General features: G+C 45.7%; 3 protein-coding genes across 7 annotated transcripts; 2 read left to right on the plus strand and 1 right to left on the minus strand.

The window, feature by feature from the left end:
- The first annotated feature begins 3,442 nt into the window (after positions 1-3,442).
- DHPS (deoxyhypusine synthase) lies at positions 3,443-12,285 on the plus strand. 5 transcript variants are annotated; one of them, XM_072149675.1, is made up of 10 exons: positions 3,443-3,523; positions 6,188-6,391; positions 6,987-7,100; positions 7,175-7,296; positions 7,384-7,480; positions 7,565-7,651; positions 7,903-8,008; positions 8,156-8,259; positions 8,470-8,595; positions 11,576-12,285. In XM_072149675.1, exons 1-10 carry the CDS (start codon positions 3,515-3,517, stop codon positions 11,672-11,674), a joined length of 1,068 nt encoding a protein of 355 aa, XP_072005776.1. In that variant the 5' UTR covers positions 3,443-3,514; the 3' UTR covers positions 11,675-12,285. The 5 variants fall into 5 exon arrangements, with proteins under 5 accessions (XP_072005776.1, XP_072005774.1, XP_072005775.1 ...); XM_072149673.1 differs by lacking the exon at positions 3,443-3,523 and adding an exon at positions 4,450-4,515; XM_072149674.1 differs by lacking the exon at positions 3,443-3,523 and adding an exon at positions 4,524-4,667.
- On the minus strand, positions 12,227-22,530 carry WDR83 (WD repeat domain 83). The gene is made up of 10 exons (XM_072149678.1): positions 22,396-22,530; positions 20,826-20,948; positions 20,380-20,500; positions 18,939-19,044; positions 18,771-18,819; positions 18,499-18,625; positions 14,394-14,461; positions 14,167-14,275; positions 13,782-13,896; positions 12,227-12,450 (listed from the first exon to the last, which is right to left on the minus strand). Exons 2-10 carry the CDS (start codon positions 20,926-20,928, stop codon positions 12,295-12,297), a joined length of 954 nt encoding a protein of 317 aa, XP_072005779.1. The 5' UTR covers positions 20,929-20,948; positions 22,396-22,530; the 3' UTR covers positions 12,227-12,294.
- Positions 22,454-25,247, plus strand: WDR83OS (WD repeat domain 83 opposite strand). Its single transcript, XM_072149679.1, has 4 exons — positions 22,454-22,608; positions 24,136-24,241; positions 24,656-24,753; positions 25,103-25,247. The coding sequence occupies exons 1-4, from the start codon at positions 22,559-22,561 to the stop codon at positions 25,167-25,169; spliced, it is 321 nt and encodes a 106-aa protein (XP_072005780.1). The 5' UTR covers positions 22,454-22,558; the 3' UTR covers positions 25,170-25,247.
- The last annotated feature ends 665 nt before the right edge of the window (positions 25,248-25,912 follow it).

Genomic DNA, 25,912 nt, shown 5'->3' on the forward strand with positions numbered 1-25,912 from the left:
ATATATTCATGTGAAAGAGATCATGTGGTCTGCCGCAGCTCAGGCTCATTAAAGTGAATAAGCTGTAATACCAAACATAGCCACTATACAGTGTATGGCGCTGCATTCTCTAGAAACAGCTGCTTGGCGGGGATGCTGGCTGTCAGGTCCCAGAACTTAGAGGCGTTAGGGCGTACAGCTAACCACATGTACATAACCCAGAAGCCTCCACTAATCTGTAACCTTCTGCTCTGCACATGCTGTCTACTTATGAAAGCGATGGCATAGCGATCACTGATTCAATTACCACAGAGGGTAATGAAATGTCACGGGTAGATAACCCCCCCCCCCCTTCCCCAGCACTATGGGGTGTGCACGCCATGTCCTGCACCGTGTGGTTACCACACCAGCAATATACAGTGCATTGTGTATACATATATAATGTACTAATGACTAATGTGTGACAGCACCTCCTGTATACAATGTATACAAAAAGAACAAGACATGTGTCATCTGGCAATATACAAAATCACTTTATTGAAGTAACAAAAAGGCAAACATGAAAATTCACTTGTATCCTGACACAGACAAGAAAGACAGATTAAAAACAATTAAAATTGTACCAAGTACATTATTAACTTCATTGGCCAGAATTCCCTGTGAGGATAACTGGCACAACACCTCCTGCACTATAACAGTTCTCCAAAAGCACCCATAATGCCTAGTAATCAGAGTCAATGCTGATTAGAAACCTAAACAATACACAGAACCTGATGTAGAAAAAATAAAAGGTCAACAGAGGTAAGTCCTGAGTGTCAACTGGTCTCAATACTTTACATGTCCAAGTGTACGTCAGGGAAGTCTCAGTCGGCATCCCCTGTCGCACACGTTCCGTGCCTTAAATGGGGGACTTCCTCAGGGGTAGAATACCTCTGTGCACTGGGACAGGACACGGGTGGACGTGTAGTCCGCCGGAAGTTGTCAGAGCGGAGGTGTCATTCTCCTGTAAACAAACGCTGGAAGTGGTGAGTATGGATGCGGTCACACGTACCACTAGCGCAAAGCAATCGCATGCATTTCACTGGAAACGCTAATGCGATCAGGCTGAAGCTGGCTGTTTATTGGGGGTAAGTGCCTGGCTGGCTAGATACTGGGGGGTAGGTGTCTGGCTGGCAATATACTGGGGGGTAAGTGCCTAGTTGGCTATATACTGGGGGGCAGGGAGTTGGCTGGCTATATACTGGGGGGTAGGTGCCTGGCTGGCTATATACTGGGGGGTAAGTGACTAGTTGGCTATATACTGGGGGGCAGGGAGCTGGCTGGCTATATACTGGGGGGTAGGTGCCTGGCTGGCTATATACTGGGGGGTAAGTGACTAGTTGGCTATATACTGGGGGGCAGGGAGCTGGCTGGCTATATACTGGGGGGTAGGTGCCTGGCTGGCTATATACTGGGGGTAGAGGGCTGGCTATATACTGGGGGGCAGGGGGCTGGCTTTCTATATACTGGGGGGCAGGGGGCTGGATATATACTGGGGGGGCAGGCTGGCTATATACAGGGGGAAAGTGGGCTGGCTGGCTATATACAGGGGGCTCGCTGGCTATATGCAGGGGGGCAGGCGCTGGCTATATACTGGGGGCAGGGGGCTGGCTATATGATGTTATTTCAGGATATTCTTGGGTATGTGTTTTAAAAAATATCCCTGCAGAAGTGGCATCTAGTACCTCACTGGTGACAGTTCTTCACCTTTGGGACCAGGAGCTCATGACGACATTAGGTCCAAAATCACTGAAGAATTTTCTCCCAGATGTCTTCAGCTCTCTGTGACAGATCTCCACACTCTGCGCCTAAAAGTACCACAGTTACTTACAGGATAGTGTCCCTAGAAAAATAGATCTGTCCCACAACATAAATAATACCACCCCCAAAACACAAAGTACCACACTGTGCCCCCCCCCCATATGTAAAAATACCCCCATAACAAACAAAAAATTAAATGATTGCGCTATATAAAGATTATTATATTTATCATTGCCACCCTCAATATATTACAATATATATTATACTCCCAAATAATTACAGTACCCCTAATTAAATGTTGTGTCCCCCCACCCAATCATTACATAATATATGTAACTGAATTATTATTTTATACAGGGTCAGTACTAGATGCACTGGCCATCAGATGTTAATAAGTAACTTTAGGTATAACACCTGCAATCCTTTTAGACATTATTTTTTGACATTTTGCCCAATTAATTATTATGAAGTAGAATCCACCGAACATTTTTCATTTACATTAAAAGGCCTCGGGTGTCTCCAATGTATTATAGGGGGTGTCTGGGCTTGTGCAGTGCAGAAGCCCCCGGTAGTGTGGAAACTGTCCCCCCAGGTCTTTGTATACAGAGGTGACCCCAAAATGATATCACCCGCTCCAAGTGCTTGCTGCGGCCTGTGTAACAGATATAGGCCACAGGCACATCCCCCAGATGGCCATGTAAATGTACCCTTATAGTTACATTACATATAACTCCCCTCCCCAGATAATTACATTACACATAGACCCCCCCAAAAAATCATTACATTACGACCCCCCAAATTATTGCATTCTATTTAGGCTCACTCAGTTTATTAAATATAGCCCACCCCCACCCCCAAAATATTACATAAGCCCTCCTAAAAATAAAAAATAATTACGTTACAAACGCCCCTCCCCCCCAAAAATTATTACATTTAGGCCCCCTCAACTTATAATATATAGCCCGCTCAAACATTTAGATAACATATGAGCCCCAACCAAATTAGCACATTGCATATAGCCCTCCCCCCTCTATTACTCCCCACTTATATTACCCTACACAGGGGGCAAATAAAATAATTAATGTTTTAAGTTATTACAATTATATGGCATCAAACAAGTACATTTACTTATCTCTTCTGACTTCTGCGCGACTTGTCTCTTGTCTGCAGTCGGATGGAAACATAATGCACAATTAGCAGCCCGGAGCGGCGGACATCTCGTCCCTGTGCTCCGTGCTGCTAATTATAAGGTTTGTTTCTAGGTGATCCCGGAGGGTCAAGCTTAGTGATGGACAGCGCCAGGATCATGATGTAGAGGAGCGCAGGTGATGGGTTGTGTTGCAATGTGTGTATGGGATTGTCATAAATACCAAACTTTAACTCTTTCAGTAATGTGCTTCTGAGAGCGGTAGGAGTGTCACGACTGATGTATATCATGGTACATAGCAGAGGATCTGATGCTTTAGTAGGGAGGGGGGATGCTTAAGGTTATGTTAGGAGAGATTGGGTGGGGACATGGGGTGTCTGATATATGACTATTATGTAGCCTGCGGTTGCATTAAGCAGTGAGGGCTGCAGCATATGTGCTCCACATGTAAGGACAGTTTGTACTCAGCCTGGGGGTAGGGGGAAGGAATGACAAGTGGGAGGAGGTGCATGACAAAACTAATTGTCCCGTATGACAGTCCCAGATCAGGCTCTACAGTGTGAGGAGGGACACCGGCCATAGACTACAATGCAGAAGGTCAGTATCCCGGTGGGTGGGGGGTGCTGTGTATCCAATGTCTGTATCACACATAATATGATTAGATACACCAGATCAGATGAGCTTTACATGTATGATACCAGACTGTACTGCTATTATCAGCTCTCGTATCTCAGTTCTGGACACCGCAAGTAACTTTCTGTGTTCTTCGGAAAGAACGCCAACAGCCACAAAGAACAGTATAAAGGGGGTCATTTATCTGATGTCCCCCTTCTCTGAGCTGTTTTTGCCCCTTTTGTGAGTCTATTTTTGCACCTGATTTGTCTTTCTCATATAAATTTTTTTTTAGGCGCAAATTATAGAAATGACGCAAATCCCACCATTGCCTTTCCTAAGCACGGTTGTGGCGCGTTATTGTGCAATTATTCAATAATATAATCAATGTTAAAAATGGTGCAAACATCTGGAAGTAGGAGAAATACAAATCAGGCGTAAACCAGGAAACTCTGGTGCACTGCTGGAAAAAGGTGCAAAATAATAGCGCAAATACCCCAGTGCGTTCAAAAGGTCACTAAAAAAGGCGCATCAGACTAAGATAAATGACCCCCAATGTATCAGACCTGATAAGATTAGATACACCATCTCAGAGGATTGGGACACATCTGATGGGCTTAGATATCCAGTGAGTACAGCGCCCCCTGCGGTGCCCGGGCAGTGTGTAGGTACAGCGCCCCCTGCGGTGCCCGGGCAATGTGTAGGTACAGCGCCCCCAGCGGTGCCCGGGCAGTGTGTACAGCGCCCCCTGCGGTGCCCAGGCAGTGAGTACAGCGCCCCCCTGCGGTGCCCGGGCAGTGTGTACAGCGCCCCCTGCGGTGTCCGGGCAGTGTGTACAGCGCCCCCTGCGGTGTCCGGGCAGTGTGTACAGCGCCCCCTGCGGTGCCCGGGCAGTGTGTACAAGTGCAAATATAAACCACGCCTCCATGAATACAGCCCAACTTGTGGGCGGGGCCGCTCGGTTTCCTGTATATTCGGTAATACTCTGCACTGCGTTGTTGCTGTGTGGTGACAAGTTTGTCCCTACGTGGCTTCCGTAGAAAAGACTGTGGGACATGTGAGCCGGCTGTCTACCGTAGACGTGCGTGCGAGGTGGTCGCAGAGGAGCTGCCGGTCGTGCATGTGTGTAGTATGTGAGTTATGTATACAGATTGTAGCTGTATAATATGTGTATACTATAAGTACTGTATATTTTATGTAAGCGTGTAGTATGTGCTCTGTGTGTTTTATAGCTGTGTACTGTGTATATCATATAGCAGTGCATTATGTGGTTTATGTCTATTATAGATTTATTATGTGACAGTATATGGGTACGTCTCTGCGCTGTATCTGTGATCCCTATGCTCTGTGGGTACGTCTCTGCGCTGTATCTGTGATCCCTATGCTCTGTGGGTACATCTCTGCGCTGTATCTGTGATCCCTATGCTCTGTGGGTACGTCTCTGCGCTGTATCTGTGATCCCTATGCTCTGTGGGTACGTCTCTGCGCTGTATCTGTGATCCCTATGCTCTGTGGGTACATCTCTGCGCTGTATCTGTGATCCCTATGCTCTGTGGGTACATCTCTGCGCTGTATCTGTGATCCCTATGCTCTGTGGGTACGTCTCTGCGCTGTATCTGTGATCCCTATGCTCTGCGAGTACGTCTCTGCGCTGTATCTGATCCCTATGCTCTGCGGGTACGTCTCCGCGCTGTATCTGTGATCCCTCTGCTCTTCGGGTACGTCTCTGCGCTGTATCTGTGATCCCTCTGCTCTTCGGGTACGTCTCTGCGCTGTATCTGTGATCGCTCTGCGAGTACGTCTCTGCGCTGTATCTGATCCCTATGCTCTGCGGGTACGTCTCCGCGCTGTATCTGTGATCCCTCTGCTCTTCGGGTACGTCTCTGCGCTGTATCTGTGATCCCTCTGCTCTTCGGGTACGTCTCTGCGCTGTATCTGTGATCCCTCTGCTCTTCGGGTACGTCTCTGCGCTGTATCTGTGATCCCTCTGCTCTTCGGGTACGTCTCTGCGCTGTATCTGATCCCTATGCTCTGCGGGTACGTCTCCGCGCTGTATCTGTGATCCCTCTGCTCTTCGGGTACGTCTCTGCGCTGTATCTGTGATCCCTCTGCTCTTCGGGTACGTCTCTGCGCTGTATCTGTGATCCCTCTGCTCTTCGGGTACGTCTCTGCGCTGTATCTGTGATCCCTCTGCTCTGCGAGTACGTCTCTGCGCTGTATCTGATCCCTATGCTCTGCGGGTACGTCTCCGCGCTGTATCTGTGATCCCTCTGCTCTTCGGGTACGTCTCTGCGCTGTATCTGTGATCCCTCTGCTCTTCGGGTACGTCTCTGCGCTGTATCTGTGATCCCTCTGCTCTTCGGGTACGTCTCTGCGCTGTATCTGTGATCCCTCTGCTCTGCGAGTACGTCTCTGCGCTGTATCTGATCCCTATGCTCTGCGGGTACGTCTCCGCGCTGTATCTGTGATCCCTCTGCTCTTCGGGTACATCTCCGCGCTGTGATCCCTATGCTCTGCGGGTACGTCTCCGCGCTGTATCTGTGATCCCTCTGCTCTTCGGGTACATCTCCGCGCTGTGATCCCTATGCTCTGTGGATACGTCTGTGCGCTGTATGATGCAGGTATAATGTGTGTTTCCCTGTATCTCAGGATCAGGTCATGGCGGAGGATCAGGTCAATGATGTGAAGGATGTGGTGTTAATGCCCAGCCGCTCCCTACCAGAAGGAACGCCCCAGATCCGAGGATATGATTTCAACCAAGGGGTGAACTATGAGGCCCTGCTGCAGAGTTACCTCACCACAGGATTTCAGGCCACGCACTTTGGGCAGGCGGTGCGGGAGATCACCAACATGGTGAGAGGCTGTACATCCCTTTAACCTATTAAATCCTGCAATGTGTCCCTTTCCATAGCATCTTCTGCCATGTAATGTATAAGCTCTGCCCTGTGCCCCCAGCACTGGCATCATAACTTCAGCTGCACATACTGAGGACATAAATCATGATTTGTGGTTTCCCATAATGACTGGACACTTAAACTCTACTGCTACGTTGTAGCAAACACGCATGTGAAAAGGGCTTATTACCTAACTACCAAAGCTCAAATATGCGCCAAAAACCCATCTCTTACTCTGCCTGATATTATGCCACACAATGGGAGGGGGAAGTGCTTCTGCACAGTGTAACAGCCTGTGAAGCTGTAGCACGAAGGACTTTGGGTAACACCCCAGGTGCCCTTCTGGGTCATTGGCATAATTGTTAAAGTTGATATTAGAAGGAAGGAGGCCATGGATAACAAATATAAGAGGATTCCCACAGTCACAGTGCCTGGATCTATGAGTAGGTGTCCCTCATGATCTGTACATCGCTATGGAATATGATGATGTTATATAAATATTATTCATATTAATGACCAGAAATGTGCAGTAACATTTTTGTTTTCCTGTACAGATAGACGCCAAGCTTTCCTCCCCTGACGGATGTATCATCTCTCTGGGGTACACGTCCAACCTGATCAGCTCCGGGGTGCGGGAGACCATCCGATACCTGGCAGAACACAAGATGGTGAGAGTGCACTGAATTGTATATTGGAGATGGAACTAATGGAATATGGGTTATAATCTGTGTTACCTGTCCAGGTCGATATCATTGTCACCACAGCCGGAGGTGTAGAGGAAGATCTGATCAAATGCCTTGCCCCGACTTACCTAGGAGACTTCAGCCTGAAGGGGGCAGAGCTGAGGCCCAGGGGAATTAATAGGTGAGGGGAATTAATAGGTTCTGACCCAGGGATCAGAACCCGGGTCCCTCCTTGGGTCAATTGGGTGACGTTTCCTCTTTCCCTCAGGATCGGTAATCTCCTGGTACCTAATAATAATTACTGCCTGTTTGAGGACTGGATAACTCCCATACTGGACCAGATGGTGCTGGAGCAAGACACCGAGGTGAGGGCAAGATGGACCCCGGGGTGGGGGTGGGGTTGTAGATCAGTGACGTTACCCAAACACATTTCTTTTACTCTGATGCAGGGGACTAAGTGGACACCCTCTAAGATGATCGCCCGCCTAGGAAAGGAAATTAATCACCCCGATTCTGTATATTATTGGGCTCAGAAGGTAAGTGTTGGGTAATAGTTAGATATGGACATTGTCTGCTTCATCATAAGGTGACAGACAGAAGGGAGGAGCTGTCACCCAGTGGTGGAAGGAGCAGACTCCATATCACATAGCTCCTCCCTGCTGTCTGTGACATGGAGTCTGCTCCGCCCACCACTGGGTGACACAGGAGGGAGGAGTTGTATGACATGGAGTCTGCTCCTCCCACCACAGGGTGACACAGTCTGATGATGATTTTCTTTCTCTGACAGAACAATATCCCTGTGTACAGTCCGGCGCTCACAGATGGATCTTTGGGGGACATGCTGTATTTTCATTCCTATAAGAACCCGGGCTTAAAACTGGACATAATTGAAGGTGAGAATCCTGATACTCCGTGCTAGGAGCACCCACGACACGATTGTAAAGAATAACCTGGCACTGGGGAAGGTGCTGGGGTGCAGATCCTGAGGGGTTCCCAATAAACTGTATGAGGATCATTGTTCCTGTCTTTACCCCCATTAGATATTCGGAGGCTGAATTCTTCTGTGGTGTTTGCTAAAAAGTCTGGAATGATAATCCTTGGAGGAGGACTGGTGAAGCATCACATCTGTAATGCCAACCTCATGGTGAGTGTAGACCAGCACCGCACCAGAGGGGTAGACTATGGGGGGTGGGAGTAGCCAACACTGAGGCGGCTTCAAGTTAGTTTGCATTAGGTTATTGTTCCTTGATTCTCATCTATTATGGTATATTATAGAGAGACTGGAAAATTGTTTCATCTGTAGAAATTCTAGAGCAGCCACTATCTTCACTTATATGTATTCTCCCTTTTTTAGAGAAATGGTGCGGATTATTCTGTATATGTGAACACGGCTCAGGAATTTGATGGGTCAGATGCTGGAGCTAGACCCGATGAAGCCGTATCCTGGGGAAAGATTAGGATGGATGCAAATCCAGTAAAGGTGAGAAATAAAAGACTAAAACCGCTATAATACTGCCCTCTATACACAAGAATATAACTACTGTAATACTGCTCCCTATGTACAGGACTATAACTACTAGAATACTGCCCCCTATGTACAAGAATATAACTACTATAATACTGCCCCCTATGTACAAGAATATAACTACTATAATACTGCCCCCTATGTACAAGAATATAACTACTATAATACTGCCCCCCTATGTACAAGAATATAACTACTAGAATACTGCCCTCTATGTACAAGAATATAACTACTAGAATACTGCCCTCTATGTACAAGAATATAACTACTAGAATACTGCCCTCTATGTACAAGAATATAACTACTATAATACTGTCCCCTATGTACAAGAATATAACTACTATAATACCGCTCCCTATGTACAAGAATATAACTACTATAATACTGCCCCCTATGTACAAGAATATAACTACTAGAATACTGCCCCCTATGTACAAGAATATAACTACTAGAATACTGCCCCCCTATGTACAAGAATATAACTACTATAATACTGCCCCCTATGTACAAGAATATAACTACTATAATACTGCCCCCTATGTACAAGAATATAACTACTAGAATACTGCCCCCTATGTACAAGAATATAACTACTATAATACTGCCCCCTATGTACAAGAATATAACTACTATAATACTGCCCCCTATGTACAAGAATATAACTACTAGAATACTGCCCCCTATGTACAAGAATATAACTACTATAATACTGTCCCCTATGTACAAGAATATAACTACTATAATACCGCTCCCTATGTACAAGAATATAACTACTATAATACTGCCCCCTATGTACAAGAATATAACTACTAGAATACTGCCCTCTATGTACAAGAATATAACTACTAGAATACTGCCCTCTATGTACAAGAATATAACTACTATAATACTGTCCCCTATGTACAAGAATATAACTACTATAATACCGCTCCCTATGTACAAGAATATAACTACTATAATACTGCCCCCTATGTACAAGAATATAACTACTAGAATACTGCCCCCTATGTACAAGAATATAACTACTAGAATACTGCCCCCTATGTACAAGAATATAACTACTAGAATACTGCCCCCTATGTACAAGAATATAACTACTAGAATACTGCCCCCTATGTACAAGAATATAACTACTATAATACTGCCCCCTATGTACAAGAATATAACTACTATAATACTGCCCCCTATGTACAAGAATATAACTACTAGAATACTGCCCCCTATGTACAAGAATATAACTACTATAATACTGTCCCCTATGTACAAGAATATAACTACTATAATACCGCTCCCTATGTACAAGAATATAACTACTATAATACTGCCCCCTATGTACAAGAATATAACTACTAGAATACTGCCCTCTATGTACAAGAATATAACTACTATAATACTGTCCCCTATGTACAAGAATATAACTACTATAATACCGCTCCCTATGTACAAGAATATAACTACTATAATACCGCCCCCTATGTACAAGAATATAACTACTAGAATACTGCCCTCTATGTACAAGAATATAACTACTATAATACTGTCCCCTATGTACAAGAATATAACTACTATAATACCGCTCCCTATGTACTAGAATATAACTGCTATAATACTGCCCCCTATGTACAGGAATATAACTACTAGAATACTGCCCCTTATGTACAAGAATATAACTACTAGAATACTGCCCTCTATGTACAAGAATATAACTACTATAATACTGCCCCCTATGTACAAGAATATAACTACTATAATACTGTCCCCTATGTACAGGAATATAACTACTATAATACTGTCCCCTATGTACAGGAATATAACTACTATAATACTGCCCCTATGTACAAGAATATAACTACTAGAATACTGCCCCCTATGTACAAGAATATAACTACTAGAATACTGCCCCCTATGTACAAGAATATAACTACTAGAATACTGCCCCCTATGTACAAGAATATATCTACTATAATACTGCCCCCTATGTACAAGAATATATCTACTATAATACTGCCCCCTATGTACAAGAATATATCTACTATAATACTGCCCCCTATGTACAAGAATATAACTACTATAATACTGCCCCCTATGTACAAGAATATAACTACAGGCGGTCCCCTACTTAAGGACAACTCATAGTTACAGACAGACCCCTCTGAACTCTGGTGAAGCTTTCTGAATGCTTTACTATAGTCCCAGATTGAGATCATCAGCTGTAAGGTGTCTGTAATGCATCTTTATTGATAATCCTTGGTCCCATTACAGCAAAAAATGTTTAAACTCCAATTGTCAGTGGGGCCAAATTTTTTTTGTCTGGATCTACAATTATAAAATATGCAGTTTCGACTTGCATACAAATTCAACTTAAGAACAAACCTCCAGACCCTATCTTGTACGTAACCCGGGGACTGCTTGTACTATAATACTGCCCCCTATGTACAGGAATATAACTACTATAATACTGCCCCCCTATGTACAAGAATATAACTGCTATAATACTGCCCCCTATGTGCAGGAATATAACTACTATAATACTGCCCCCTGTGTACAGGAATATAACTGCTATAATACTGCCCCTATGTACAAGAATATAACTACTATAATACTGCCCCCTATGTACAAGGATATAACTACTATAATACTGCCCCCTATGTACAGGAATATAACTGCTATAATACTGCCCCCTATGTACAAGAATATAACTACTATAATACTGCCCCCTATGTACAAGAATATAACTACTATAATACTGCCCCCTATGTACAAGGATATAACTACTATAATACTGCCCCCTATGTACAAGAATATAACTACTATAATACTGCCCCCTATGTACAGGAATATAACTGCTATAATACTGCCCCCTATGTACAAGGTTTTATATAATGAAGGACATTTCTCTTGCTCAGTGTAATAGTATGTGACATATCATCCACAGGTATACGCAGACGCCAGCCTTGTATTCCCATTGCTTGTGGCTCAGACCTTTGCCCAGCGCCATGCGGATTTCTCTGGCAGGGAGAAGGAGCAGGACTGAGGAGCGGTGCTGGATGTGTGGGCCTGTCTCCATAATGGTGTGCACGCTGCATGCTGCGCCCCTGCCTGGGAGCTCCTGTACTGCAGGAGTGTAATAAAGATGACGTAGGCGTGTGTAGGCAGAGCATGCTGCTATGTCCCAGTATATGAGGATGTATGTACAGCACTACACCTGTATCCTCTACAGGAAGGGGTCCGCTCCCCTGCTGAGGATGACCGGAGGATCTGGGAGCTGTATAGCTTAGAGGTCAGATAATCAGCCCCATTACACGTACTATAGGGCCCTGATTAGATGCTGACTGACACCTAAAGGCTTATATTACCTGAAAACTAAAGGACTGCCCCCTATACCTGCGATATGGACCCCCATCAGAGGCGGTCATTACACTGATGTATATGGCCACCATTACTAGTGATCAGTGCATCATCTCCATCATACATTAACTCTTCACCTTCATTAACAAATGTAATTTAATAACATTTACCTATTTATGTACCAATTGTCCTCTTGTAGATACGCAGAAGGAGTTACGAGTAAAAGGAAGGGAAATAATTGTATCCAAAATGTAACTGCTTTTATTTGTTTTAATAAAAAGAAAATATCTGATAATATGTACAGAGTCATTGTGATCCGCTGGCACCATCCTCCCCCGGAGGCTCCCCCCTCCAAACCTGGACTTCTCCTTCATTGGCCGTCAGTAGACAGGGCTCAGTGGGATGATAAGAGAGCGACTGTACTACTCCTTTACTGACCGGCAGCTTGAATGTGAGGGAACCCTGCAGAGGCATGAAGAAGGAAGGTTACATATAGCAGCTGTGTGCAAAGCCAAGGTACTGAAACATGACCACTATAATACTCCCCCTATGTACAAGACTATACCTACTATAATACTCCCCCTATGTAGAGGAAAACAACCACTATAATACTGCCCTCTATGTACAGGAATATAACTACTATAATACTGCCCCCTATGTACAAGAATATAACTACTATAATACTGCCCCCTATGTACAAGAATATAACTACTATAATACTGCCCCCTATGTACAGGGATATAACTACTATAATACTGCTCCCTCTGTACAAGAATATAACTACTATAATACTGCCCCCTATGTACAAGAATATAACTACTATAATACTGCCCCCCTATGTACAAGAATATAACTACTATAATACTGCCCCCTATGTACAAGAATATAACTACTATAATACTGCTCCCTCTGTACAAGAATATAACTACTGTAATGCTGCTCCCTCTGTACAGGAATATAACTACTATAATACTGCCCCCTATGAATAAGAATATAACTACTATAATACTGCCCCCTATGTACAAGACTATAACTACTATAATACTGCCCCCTATGTACAGGAATATAACTACTATAATACTGCCCCCTATGTACAAGAATATAACTACTATAATACTGCCCCCTATGTACAGGGATATAGCTACTATAACACTGCCCCCTATGTACAGGGATATAGCTACTATAACACTGCCCCCTATGTACAGGAATATAACTACTATAATACTGCCCCCTATGTACAAGAATATAACTACTATAATACTACCCCCTATGTACAAGAATATAACTACTATAATACTGCCCCCTATGTACAGGAATATAACTACTATAATACTGCCCCCTATGTACAGGAATATAACTACTAAAATACTGCCCCCTATGTACAAGAATATAACTACTATAATACTGCCCCCTATGTACAAGAATATAACTACTATAATACTGCTCCTATGTACAAGAATATAACTACTATAATACTGCCCCCTATGTACAAGAATATAACTACTATAATACTGCCCCTATGTACAAGAATATAACTACTATAATACTGCCCCTATGTACAAGAATATAACTACTATAATACTGCCCCCTATGTACAAGAATATAACTACTATAATACTGCCCCCTATGTACAAGAATATAACTACTATAATACAGGAATATAAATCCATCCACAAGGCTATGGGTAAAGAAGCCATCGGGTCTATCATTATCAGCAGGTTACTTTGACCGTCACTGCTCTATGAGAAGAGAGAGACTGGTAACAGCAAAAATTTAGGAAAGCAAGTCCTCACCTCAACCAAATCCCAGAAGCAGACGGTACCGTCCTCGGAGCAGCTCACTACATGTGTGTCCTTCTCGCTGAGGCAGCTGTCCAGTTTATATCGGTTGTTCTGGTGTCCGGTGTACCTGGTACAGAGGAGATGGATGCTTAAAATGTAACTGGGGAAGTACTGTAATGCCTGCAGAACACCACTAGGGGGCACATAACCTAATGCAATAAAATGTGATTTCTCTCCTCACCCTGCAGCCAGCCCACAGTCTTGGCTATAAGCTGCAGCAGAATTATAGTACATGTATAGGCACAGCCCATCTGGGTCTGTTGCTAATATGTAATGATGAGCATAAAATGTCAGAACTTGGGCCACTCTTCCAGCCGCTCCAGTGTGTGGTACTCACTCTCCGAGAAGTTCTCCTGTGTCCTTATCCAGGAGGCGCAGGCAGGAATCAAGTGACGAGGCCAAGAGACACTGGGAGTCCCGACTGAAGCTCACACAGGTGATGGGACCTATGGGGAAGGAACAGCATGGATTAGTTACTACAGGGAGAGGCACAACCCCCTGCCCCCCAGGACATTACAGCAGGAGATATAAGCCCCTCTGACCGGAGAATGGAAGACCACTCACTGCCAACGTAGTCTGCACACATCTCCCCTGCCCGCAGGTCATAGCGACGCAGGTTCCCATCCACAGATCTAGAGGACAAAGAGAAGACATTCAAAGTGATGTGTGAGGAGGGAGGACAGAACACAGACAGAGGGGAGGGCACAGCAGAGGACCAGGCCATAGGAGGAGCTATGCATCATGGAGTCTGCCCCTCCCACCACCGGGTGACACAGACAGGAGGGAGGAGCAATGCATAATTGACTCTGCTCCTCCCACCACAGCGTGACACAGGCAGGAGGGAGGAGCTATGCATCATGGAGTCTGCCCCTCCCACCACAGGGTGACACCAGCATCAGATCACAGCACACATGGGGATAGTGTTAATATCAGATCACAGCACACACGGGGATAGTCTTAGTATCACATCACAGCACACATGGGGATAGTCTTAGTATCAGATCACAGCACACACGGGGATAGTCTTAGTATCACATCACAGCACACATGGGGATAGTCTTACTATCACATCACAGCACACACGGGGATAGTCTTAGTATCACATCACAGCACACATGGGGATAGTCTTAGTATCACATCACAGCACACATGGGGATAGTCTTAGTATCACATCACAGCACACATGGGGATAGTCTTACTATCACATCACAGCACACACGGGGATAGTCTTACTATCAGATCACAGCACACACGGGGATAGTCTTAGTATCAGATCACAGCACACATGGGGATAGTCTTACTATCAGATCACAGCACACATGGGGATAGTCTTACTATCAGATCACAGCACACATGAGGATAGTGTTACTATCAGATCACAGCACACACGGGGATAGTCTTAGTATCACATCACAGCACACATGGGGATAGTCTTAGTCTCAGATCACAGCACACATGGGGATAGTCTTAGTATCACATCACAGCACACATGGGGATAGTCTTACTATCACATCACAGCACACACGGGGATAGTCTTAGTATCAGATCACAGCACACATGGGGATAGTCTTACTATCAGATCACAGCACACATGGGGATAGTCTTACTATCAGATCACAGCACACACGGGGATAGTCTTACTATCAGATCACAGCACACATGGGGATAGTCTTACTATCAGATCACAGCACACACGGGGATAGTCTTACTATCAGATCACAGCACACATGGGGATAGTCTTAGTATCAGATCACAGCACACATGGGGATAGTCTTACTATCAGATCACAGCACACATGGGGATAGTCTTACTATCAGATCACAGCACACATGGGGATAGTCTTAGTATCAGATCACAGCACACATGGGGATAGTCTTACTATCAGATCACAGCACACATGAGGATAGTGTTACTATCAGATCACAGCACACACGGGGATAGTCTTAGTATCAGATCACAGCACACATGGGGATAGTGTTACTATCAGATCACAGCACACATGGGGATAGTCTTAGTATCAGATCACAGCACACATGGGGATAGTCTTACTATCACATCACAGCACACACGGGGATAGTCTTAGTATCAGATCACAGCACACATGGGGATAGTCTTACTATCAGATCACAGCACACATGGGGATAGTCTTACTATCAGATCACAGCACACATGGGGATAGTCTTACTATCAGATCACAGCACACATGGGGATAGTCTTAGTATCAGATCACAGCACACACGGGGATAGTCTTACTATCAGATCACAGCACACATGGGGATAGTCTTACTATCAGATCACAGCACACATGGGGATAGTCTTAGTATCACATCACAGCACACATGGGGATAGTCTTACTATCAGATCACAGCACACATGGGGATAGTCTTAGTATCAGATCACAGCACACATGGGCATAGTCTTACTATCAGATCACAGCACACATGGGGATAGTCTTACTATCAGATCACAGCACACATGGGCATAGTCTTACTATCAGATCACAGCACACATGGGGATAGTCTTACTATCACATCACAGCACACATGGGCATAGTCTTACTATCACATCACAGCACACATGGGGATAGTCTTACTATCAGATCACAGCACACACGGGGATAGTCTTACTATCACATCACAGCACACATGGGGATAGTCTTACTATCACATCACAGCACACACAGGGATAGTCTTACTATCACATCACAGCACACATGGGCATAGTCTTACTATCACATCACAGCACACATGGGGATAGTCTTACTATCACATCACAGCACACATGGGGATAGTCTTACTATCAGATCACAGCACACATGGGGATAGTCTTAGTATCAGATCACAGCACACACGGGGATAGTCTTAGTCTCAGATCACAGCAAACATGGGGATAGTCTTAGTATCAGATCACAGCACACATGGGGATAGTCTTACTATCAGATCACAGCACACATGGGGATAGTCTTAGTATCAGATCACAGCACACATGGGGATAGTCTTACTATCAGATCACAGCACACATGGGGATAGTCTTACTATCAGATCACAGCACACATGGGGATAGTCTTAGTCTCAGATCACAGCACACATGGGGATAGTCTTAGTCTCAGATCACAGCACACATGGGGATAGTCTTAGTATCAGATCACAGCACACATGGGGATAGTCCTAGTCTCAGATCACAGCACACATGGGGATAGTCTTCCTATCAGATCACAGCACACATGGGGATAGTCTTAGTCTCAGATCACAGCACACATGGGGATAGTCTTAGTATCAGATCACAGCACACATGGGGATAGTCCTAGTCTCAGATCACAGCACACATGGGGATAGTCTTACTATCAGATCACAGCACACATGGGGATAGTCTTACTATCAGATCACAGCACACATGGGGATAGTCTTACTATCAGATCACAGAACACATGGGGATAGTCTTACTATCAGATCACAGAACACATGGGGATAGTCTTAGTATCAGATCACAGCACACATGGGGATAGTCTTACTATCAGATCACAGAACACATGGGGATTGTCTTAGTCTCAGATCACAGCACACATGGGGATAGTCTTACTATCAGATCACAGCACACATGGGCATAGTCCTAGTCTCAGATCACAGCACACATGGGGATAGTCTTACTATCAGATCACAGCACACATGGGGATAGTCTTACTATCAGATCACAGCACACATGGGGATAGTCTTACTATCAGATCACAGCACACATGGGGATTGTCTTACTATCAGATCACAGCACACATGGGTGAGGGGGATTTTTTTGCAGGGCCCCAACAGCCCTCTTGACTTTTGTAAGGTGAGTCCTAATTAACCCTTTGAGGGAGGATGAGATAGCTGCCGGCAGCGAGCTGACAGAGTCAATGAAAAACACAGTCGGTCTTCCGATGCACTCAAATCACACTGTTTATTTCAAACAAATACCGCTATATTTTAACACATGAAGATCAGCATTTGGGGTGTTGATAAGACACTTAGATCCTATTGGCCATTATGTTTTTGTACCAGCACATTCTGGGAAAAATGACCAGGCCTTGTTTACAGCCATGCTTATCTACACAATGGCTCCTAGAAGCTTCTTCATAACCAAAATAAATAACAAGAATACAGAGGCCCGAAGGACAGTAAGAAATGCCAAGGATATTGTGAAAAGGCAAACAACAGTTTAAATGAGAAAAATAGCTGAATTAAAACATTTAACCCTATAGCTTCTAAGAGGGAAGCATACCCCCCCCCCCCAAGGTGGCCGCTGTATCTAAGATGGCGGACAGTAGTCAAGATGGCGTCTGAAACCAGTGCGACCTCCTTAACATGGGGATAGTCCTAGTCTCAGATCACAGCACACATGGGGATAGTCTTACTATCAGATCACAGCACACATGGGGATAGTCTTACTATCAGATCACAGCACACATGGGGATAGTCTTACTATCAGATCACAGCACACATGGGCATAGTCTTACTATCAGATCACAGCACACATGGGGATAGTCTTACTATCAGATCACAGCACACATGGGGATAGTCTTAGTATCAGATCACAGCACACATGGGGATAGTCTTACTATCAGATCACAGCACACATGGGGATTGTCTTAGTATCTTAGCCATTTATAAATTCCCCCGTTAAGTATAAGAGAACAGACCCGGCCAGGATCTCGTGGTTGGACACTTTGATGCTGGAAATCCCATCCTTTGCCTCGTCCAGTATCTGTATGGCCTCCGGTCTGCGGGATCGACAGTCCCAACACCTTATAGTGGAATCAATGGAACCTGAGAGGACAGATAATGGTCACATCAGTACAGGGCGGAGAAGTCAGTTGTCACCCAGATGAGACATTGGCCACCTATGTCTCTCCACGTTTCTTATAAGGTAAGTCTCTAATCTAGCAGTAATGTGATGTGGGGCAGATCTCACCTGACATTATCACCGTGGACTCCTCATTAAACTCCACACAATTCACTTTCTGTAGGAGAGATGGAGACACTCACATTAGCCAAAAATTTCCTTCCTGGCACCAAACATGGCAGTGAGAATAAATGACTGGATAATGACTTCTCCCAGGAATCTGATACATGTACTCACCCCTGCGTGCCCTCGAAACTTCCGGACCACCTGTCCCTGCGCCACATCCCACAGGATGACGGTTTTGTCTGAGCTGCAGGAACAGATCTGGCTGTTGTCACACGACCTGTCAAGGGGGGGGGGGGAGAGAATAAAAGTTAAAACCCCAAAATATAACATCAGACTCAGTATTCAGAATATAATTATGTATATTCCTTAGAGCAGCACCAGAAGATGCATCATTACTGGGAGAATCCTGTGTCCTTCTTATATGGCTCTTCCCCCTGCCAACCTCTTCACTCAACCACATAAAATGCTCTGCTAACAGCATAACCCAATCACTCCTCCCTGGCCCATCTCTCTTTTACTGGACTCCTCTAGAGCTGCACCCATCTTCTAGAGCAGTGGTGGCGAACCTATGGCACGGGTGCCAGAGGCGGCACTCAGAGCCCTTTCTGTGGGCTCCCAGGCCATCACCAGGCAGGACTCCAGGTATTCTCCTGCAGTCCCAGACAGCCCAGGACTTGCTGTGCACAGAGCTATAATAAGGTGACAGTGCTACCTGGGACTACTGGAGCAGTGGGAAGATGTGGAGAGATCTGGATTATCATTGTAGCCCCTGCTCCGGCCCTGACAATTCTGCCTCTTTATGGGACCTTGGAGGGAAACTACAATGATCCTCCAAATTTATTCTATTTTCTACTTTATTGGTGTCCTCAGGGGCTGATATCAATGAAAGCTGTGACAGAGAAGGGAGTATAGATCACAAATTAAATTTGTATTGGCACTTTGCGATAAATAAGTGGGTCTTGGTTGTAGTTTGGGCACTCGGTCTCTAAAAGGTTCGCCATCACTGATCTAGAGCTTTCCTACCTCCAGAAATTAGAAATCACCATGCATCTACAGGATGAAGAGCACCTCCTGGAGACAGGACTGATGTGATGGATATCATATTTCTCTCTAGACGCCATCTTTTTCACTGTTATCCATCTCATTATTCAGCCACCATCTTGTGTAATCTGCCTAGAGATAGTTTGTCCATGCAGCTTCTGTCATGTTTTGACTTCTGGGGAACTTTCACAGTGAATTTGTGGGTGGAATAGTGATGAGTTTCTGTTCCCTGGATAACAGTGCTTTTCACTCAGAGCCTGTTAGCATTATTTTGGGAAAAAAGTCTAGGGGAGTGTCTGGGAGGTGCTCAAAGTATACTCAAGCTAACCTATAGCATTTTAGTATTTTATCACCTGTTAAGCCTTATGCAAAGTATTTCTGTTTATACCTTGAATAAAGTGTGATTGAGAGCAGTTACGACCCCTGAGCTGAGTGTCTTCTGTTATACTCCATCATCACCAGTACTAGAAGCCATTTTGTTCTCCCTTACAATAACTAATTTGGAGATCACCTTACAACTGAGGAAGGGTGGTTGGAGCCCTGGATAAAATCTCTAAAAGATGATAGTTACCCTGCAGCGTCCAGCACCTCATACCCATGCCCGCTGTACGTCTTCAGCATGGTGCCCTTGTGTGGATTCCAGAGCTTCAGAGACTTGTCACTGCCGCACGTCATACAGTAGTTACCATCCACTGAAAACAAAAAGGAGGAGATGAGTATAAGGCACAGACAGGAGGAGGGAGCTATATGACAATCAAGAGGCTCCTCCTACAACAGAGTGAAACAGACAGGAGGGAGGTGCTATGTGACATGCATGAGGCTCCTCCCTACACAGGGTAACACAGATGAACGAGGACCTATGTGACATGCACAGAGCACCTCCTACCATAGGGCGGCACAGACACGATGGAGGGGCTATGTTACATGCAGGTGCTCCTTCCACCACAGGGTGACACAGACACGAGGGAGGAGCTATCTGACATGCTAGAGACTCTTCCCTCCACAGGGTGTACTCACCATTGAAGCGCACGGCCCGGACAGCGCCCTGGTTACATACCAGTCTGCGGTGCAGGTGTTGGGGCAGCTCTGGAGGTTTTGGTTTAGGTGCTGGGAAGGACATGATGCCAGGGGGGCCTCACCCTGTAACGTAACAAGATAAAATGTATGTGGTCTGCTTCTCTGGGACACCCAGCTTTCCCACAGTCTTAAGATCAGTGTTTAGGCACAACATATTGTAACTATTTGTCGCATTTCATGCATGGCCTCAGGTGTTCATGCACCATAAAAGCTGTATGCAGATTCCATAGTATCAGACAATGTCGCCTTCTAGTCATTTACTGAGACAAAAGTAAAAAACCAAAAGAGAAAAAAATAATATTTTTCTTCTTTTTCAAAGATAAAAGTCAAAATCTCCCATTAAAAACTTAGCATCTTGTTAAAAAGTCCTTCCATATCAGTTGTAAGAATAGCGTTTGCAGTGTGTGTGTGTATATATATATATAGTACATTTCCATCTCCGCTGCACATTGTGTGGTGCTGAGCTCACAGTAAACAGAACCTTAATATGCCACAGGGTGCAAAGAATCAGTAATTCAGTGGATCATTTATGGGAAAAAGGAATGGATGTCACCAAAAAGTACAAGTCACCCCGCACTGTTTGCATCCTGCCAGGGTTACTGATGGACATGACCCTGGTAGTACTCAGCTTTCCCAGGTTACTGATGGACATGACCCTGGTAGTCACCCAGCTTTCCCGTGTTACTGATGGACATGACACTGGTAGTCACCCAGCTTTCCCCTGTTACTGATGGACATGACACTGGTAGTCACCCAGCTTTCCCCTGTTACTGATGGACATGACTCTGGTAGTCACTCAGCTTTCCCGTGTTACTGATGGACATGACCCTGGTAGTCACTCGGCTTTCCCGTGTTACTGATGGACATGACCCTGGTAGTCACTCGGCTTTCCCGTGTTACTGATGGACATGACCCTGGTAGTCACCCAGCTTTCCCCTGTTACTGATGGACATGACTCTGGTAGTCACTCAGCGTTCCCGTGTTACGGATGGACATGACCCTGGTAGTCACTCAGCTTTCCCGTGTTAATGATGGACATGACGCTGGTAGTCACTCAGCTTTCCCGTGTTACTGATGGACATGACCCTGGTAGTCACTCGGCTTTCCCGTGTTACTGATGGACATGACCCTGGTAGTCACCCAGCTTTCCCCTGTTACTGATGGACATGACTCTGGTAGTCACTCAGCGTTCCCGTGTTACGGATGGACATGACCCTGGTAGTCACTCAGCGTTCCCGTGTTACGGATGGACATGACCCTGGTAGTCACTCAGCGTTCCCGTGTTACGGATGGACATGACCCTGGTAGTCACTCGGCTTTCCCGTGTTACTGATGGACATGACCCTGGTAGTCACTCAGCTTTCCCGTGTTACTGATGGACATGACCCTGGTAATCACTCAGCTTTCCCGTGTTACTGAAAGACAATATGCAGAGCTGTAAGAAGGCTGGGTGACCCGAGTCATGGTTCATGACGTGCTGGGACTTGTGGTTACTCGTGGAGTCTCTTACCTTCATCCAGAGCTTCCGGGGGACGGTCATGTGACCGGTGTAAACAACACCATGTGGTCGGTGGCACTTCCGGCTGACGTAGACCCCCTGACTTCCGGTCCCGGCACCGGAAGTTCCCTGATCAGCCGAGGATTAGGTTCAGTGCACGGAGGACGGGAGAGAAATGTTGGGAAACATCGCGAATGACCCCAGGAGGCCGGCCAAGGTGCAGAGGTAATATTAATAATAATTCTTTATTTATATAGCGGACACAGATTACGCAGTGCTGCACAAAGCATGACAAATAGGTCCCTGTCCCCATGGGGCTCACAATCTAAACAGCCTAACAGTATGTTTTTGGAGTGTGGGAGGAAACCGGAGGAAACCCACACAAACACGGAGAGAACATACAAACTCTTTGCAGATGTTGACCTGGGTGGGATTCGAACCCAGGACCCCAGTGCTGCAAGACAGAGGTGCTACTCACTCAGCCACCGTGTCGCCCCAAAATAGTGCCACACCTGTCTACAGGCGGTCATTGGTACTGCAGCCTCAGGGAAGTAAGTGGGCCAGAGCTGTAATATCAGATACCATCCCTAGTCAGATGTCCTGCTGTGTATAGAAGACGCCATGTTCTTGTGTCCTCCATTTATTCTCCTGTGGTGCCCCCTGCCCCTCTCTCTGCGCCTCCTATTCTCCTCCATTATATATAATCCTGGGAGCTCCCCCCAGACACAGGAGACAGGTGTGTCGTGGATGAGATCCGTGTAATGAATGTACATGAGTCCGGACTCCTCTCCTTCCACCCCCCATATTCATCACTGCTCCCCCAGTACCTGAGTGCGGCCACTAGGGATAGGGGGCGCCCTGGAGAGTCCGGCCATTCATTTACAGAGAGGTCAGGATAAGGGTCAGTGCACACGGAGAGAAGGCTCCGGCATCAGTCACCTGCCCCGAAAGCGGCTGCAGTAACGGGAAACAAGTGACTATGCCCCCAGCCTCCTGCACCAACCCCCCCCCCCCCCCCCCCGATGATGTTTTCTCCAGAAAGGTCACCGATATCACATCACCCAGGAAATCTCAGCCGCTTCAGGATGAATATGAAGAACCATCTGCTGATTCTTATGAATGAATATTTCACCCGCACAGCAATGAGTATATGATGGGCCCCACCAGCCTATCTCTCCTCAGGATGTCTGAATTACTGGAGCTGCAGTATTCTGGACCCTTTGCCTTTCCAGCTCCATCCCCTATATAAGGGAAACCCCAAACAGATGATTGGAGTCAGGGAGTCGTTCCCCCACGATCTGATACTGATGACCTATTCTGATGAAAGGTCAAGGGACGTTAGATAAGTGTGTGGTGTTCATGCTGTCACCCAGAAGAATATGTATGAGTGCGCTAAGCCTCTATAATCCTGTGTATAGGCGCACATAATCCTGCCGGGAGCGGTGACCCGGGGATTCTAGGAATAGCGGGTAACATGATATACACTACAAGGCGCTGATGTTCCACCTCTGCATCTCTGTTCCTTCCTGAGTTATCAGCTCCGCTTCAGATTATCCGTTCTCCCATCTGCTGTCTGCAAGGACATTCTAAGCCAAGACTTCTCCCTGTAGTGTCCTCCCTGTCCCCAAAAGTGGCAGTGTTGTAGTGAGAACATATTGGCTCCTCCTCTAGTGCTACCATTGACTGTTATTTGTGACCCCAGAAACATTAAGGGAGCATTTCATGACTTCTGACCTCCATGTCTCTCTCCAGGTATAAACCTCCCACCACGGAGAGCTCCCCCACCCTGGATGACCCCACCCCAGATTACATGAACCTGCTGGGGATGATCTTCAGTATGTGCGGCCTGATGCTAAAGGTGAGTCCAGCACACAACCTGCACCATAGACCTGGTGTGACTACAACTCTCAGCATAACCCGATGCCATGGCATTAGTGGGATATATAATAATAAATTGTAACAATAATCAGTCCCATGCCCTTGGCATCTCTCAGTTGTTAATGTGTTTCCTGATATACTTTATAGAACTGGTTAATCCCATCTTTACTGGAGGTGGCACACAAATGTCTCTCCTGATGCCATACATGACGTGTACCAATTAGATGACGTGTGCCTGGTTGAGAGGAGCCTTGTAGCTGGCACCCATCTGATTGTTACTTTGCTTCAGATTAACCAGTTGGTGGTGCATGCTGAGAGTTGTAGTTGTGTACGGGCTGTGGGTACTGCTGGGTGGTAGTATATAGTGATAACCCCCATGTCCTGTGTCTTGCAGTTGAAGTGGTGCGCCTGGATCGCTGTCTATTGCTCGTTTATCAGCTTTGCAAATTCTCGCAGCTCTGAAGACACCAAGCAGATGATGAGCAGCTTCATGTGAGTCTGATGGAGGGTGGACCTGGTGCCAGCCATTATTCTTTTTGTCCTGGTACCAGTCATCCCTTGGGCACTATTGATAGTTCTAAGTTACATGGCCCTGGTGCCAGTTATTTTGGTAACAAAATGCCACTTTATTCTTACACGATATGTAAAAGCTGAAACACTTGGGCTTCAAAACTGTGGGTTATTGGTCACATATTACTGGGACCCCCTCTGATCTGAACAGGGTGTCCCTGATGAGCAGCATGATGCTGGGATCCGATAACTAGAATGACGTGATAGCCCTTTATACTGAGTTGATGCTCCACTCCTTGTTCATGTAATAATCTCCTCCTTGTTCTTGCAGGTTATCTATTTCCGCTGTCGTCATGTCTTATCTCCAGAACCCACAGCCCATGTCTCCCCCGTGGTGACCCCAGCCCTCACCTCGCTGATCATCACTCCGGCTCATCACTGTCTGTCACTAGTAGAAATAAAGGTTGAGAATTGTATGTTTGTGTCCAGAGTCTTCTTCTACCCTCCTGCCCATAGACCGGGGTGCTGTATTCCTTCCCCTGCTGTTGGGTATGGAGAGGCCCAGAGTGGGCCCTGGGGTCTCTTCACTGCTGATCAAGCACAGCGCCATATATAGTATAGTGGTAGTGGCTGGTAATGCAGCTCTGCCCTATTCACTTGAATTAGGCTGAGCTGCAGACCTGTTGTGTGACTGATGTGATGTTGCTGGCCTGTAAAGGGGAAACAAGGCTTAATGGTGGAGGGCTGTGACTGGTTGTCTTAGGGATAACTGATCAATATTTAAGTATTTTGTCACCTGCTTATGGGGGGCTCTAATATTATCCACAGTTTAGTGCCATTTAAAATGCACCATGTAACATCACATATATCCTATTTAGAATCATTATCTGCCCTCTCATTATGTGCTGTCAGTGTTCACTGCGGTACTAGAATTCTGTTCCTGAATCAGGATGAGCAGTGCTGCAGGTTCTCCTTCAATGCAGGAATATGATGTCATAAATGGTTTATTGGATAAGTAAAATAATCTGCCTGCCTCTGAGTCATCACGTGTGATTTATATACACATCATTGCACTCCCTATGAAGTTCACATATAGGAGAAGCCACATTTGGGGTAAGCAGTAGTCTCTGTAACTGCGGGA

This window comes from Engystomops pustulosus, chromosome 4, assembly GCF_040894005.1.
Source record: "Engystomops pustulosus chromosome 4, aEngPut4.maternal, whole genome shotgun sequence".
In the NCBI taxonomy this organism is placed as follows: Eukaryota; Metazoa; Chordata; class Amphibia; order Anura; family Leptodactylidae; genus Engystomops; species Engystomops pustulosus.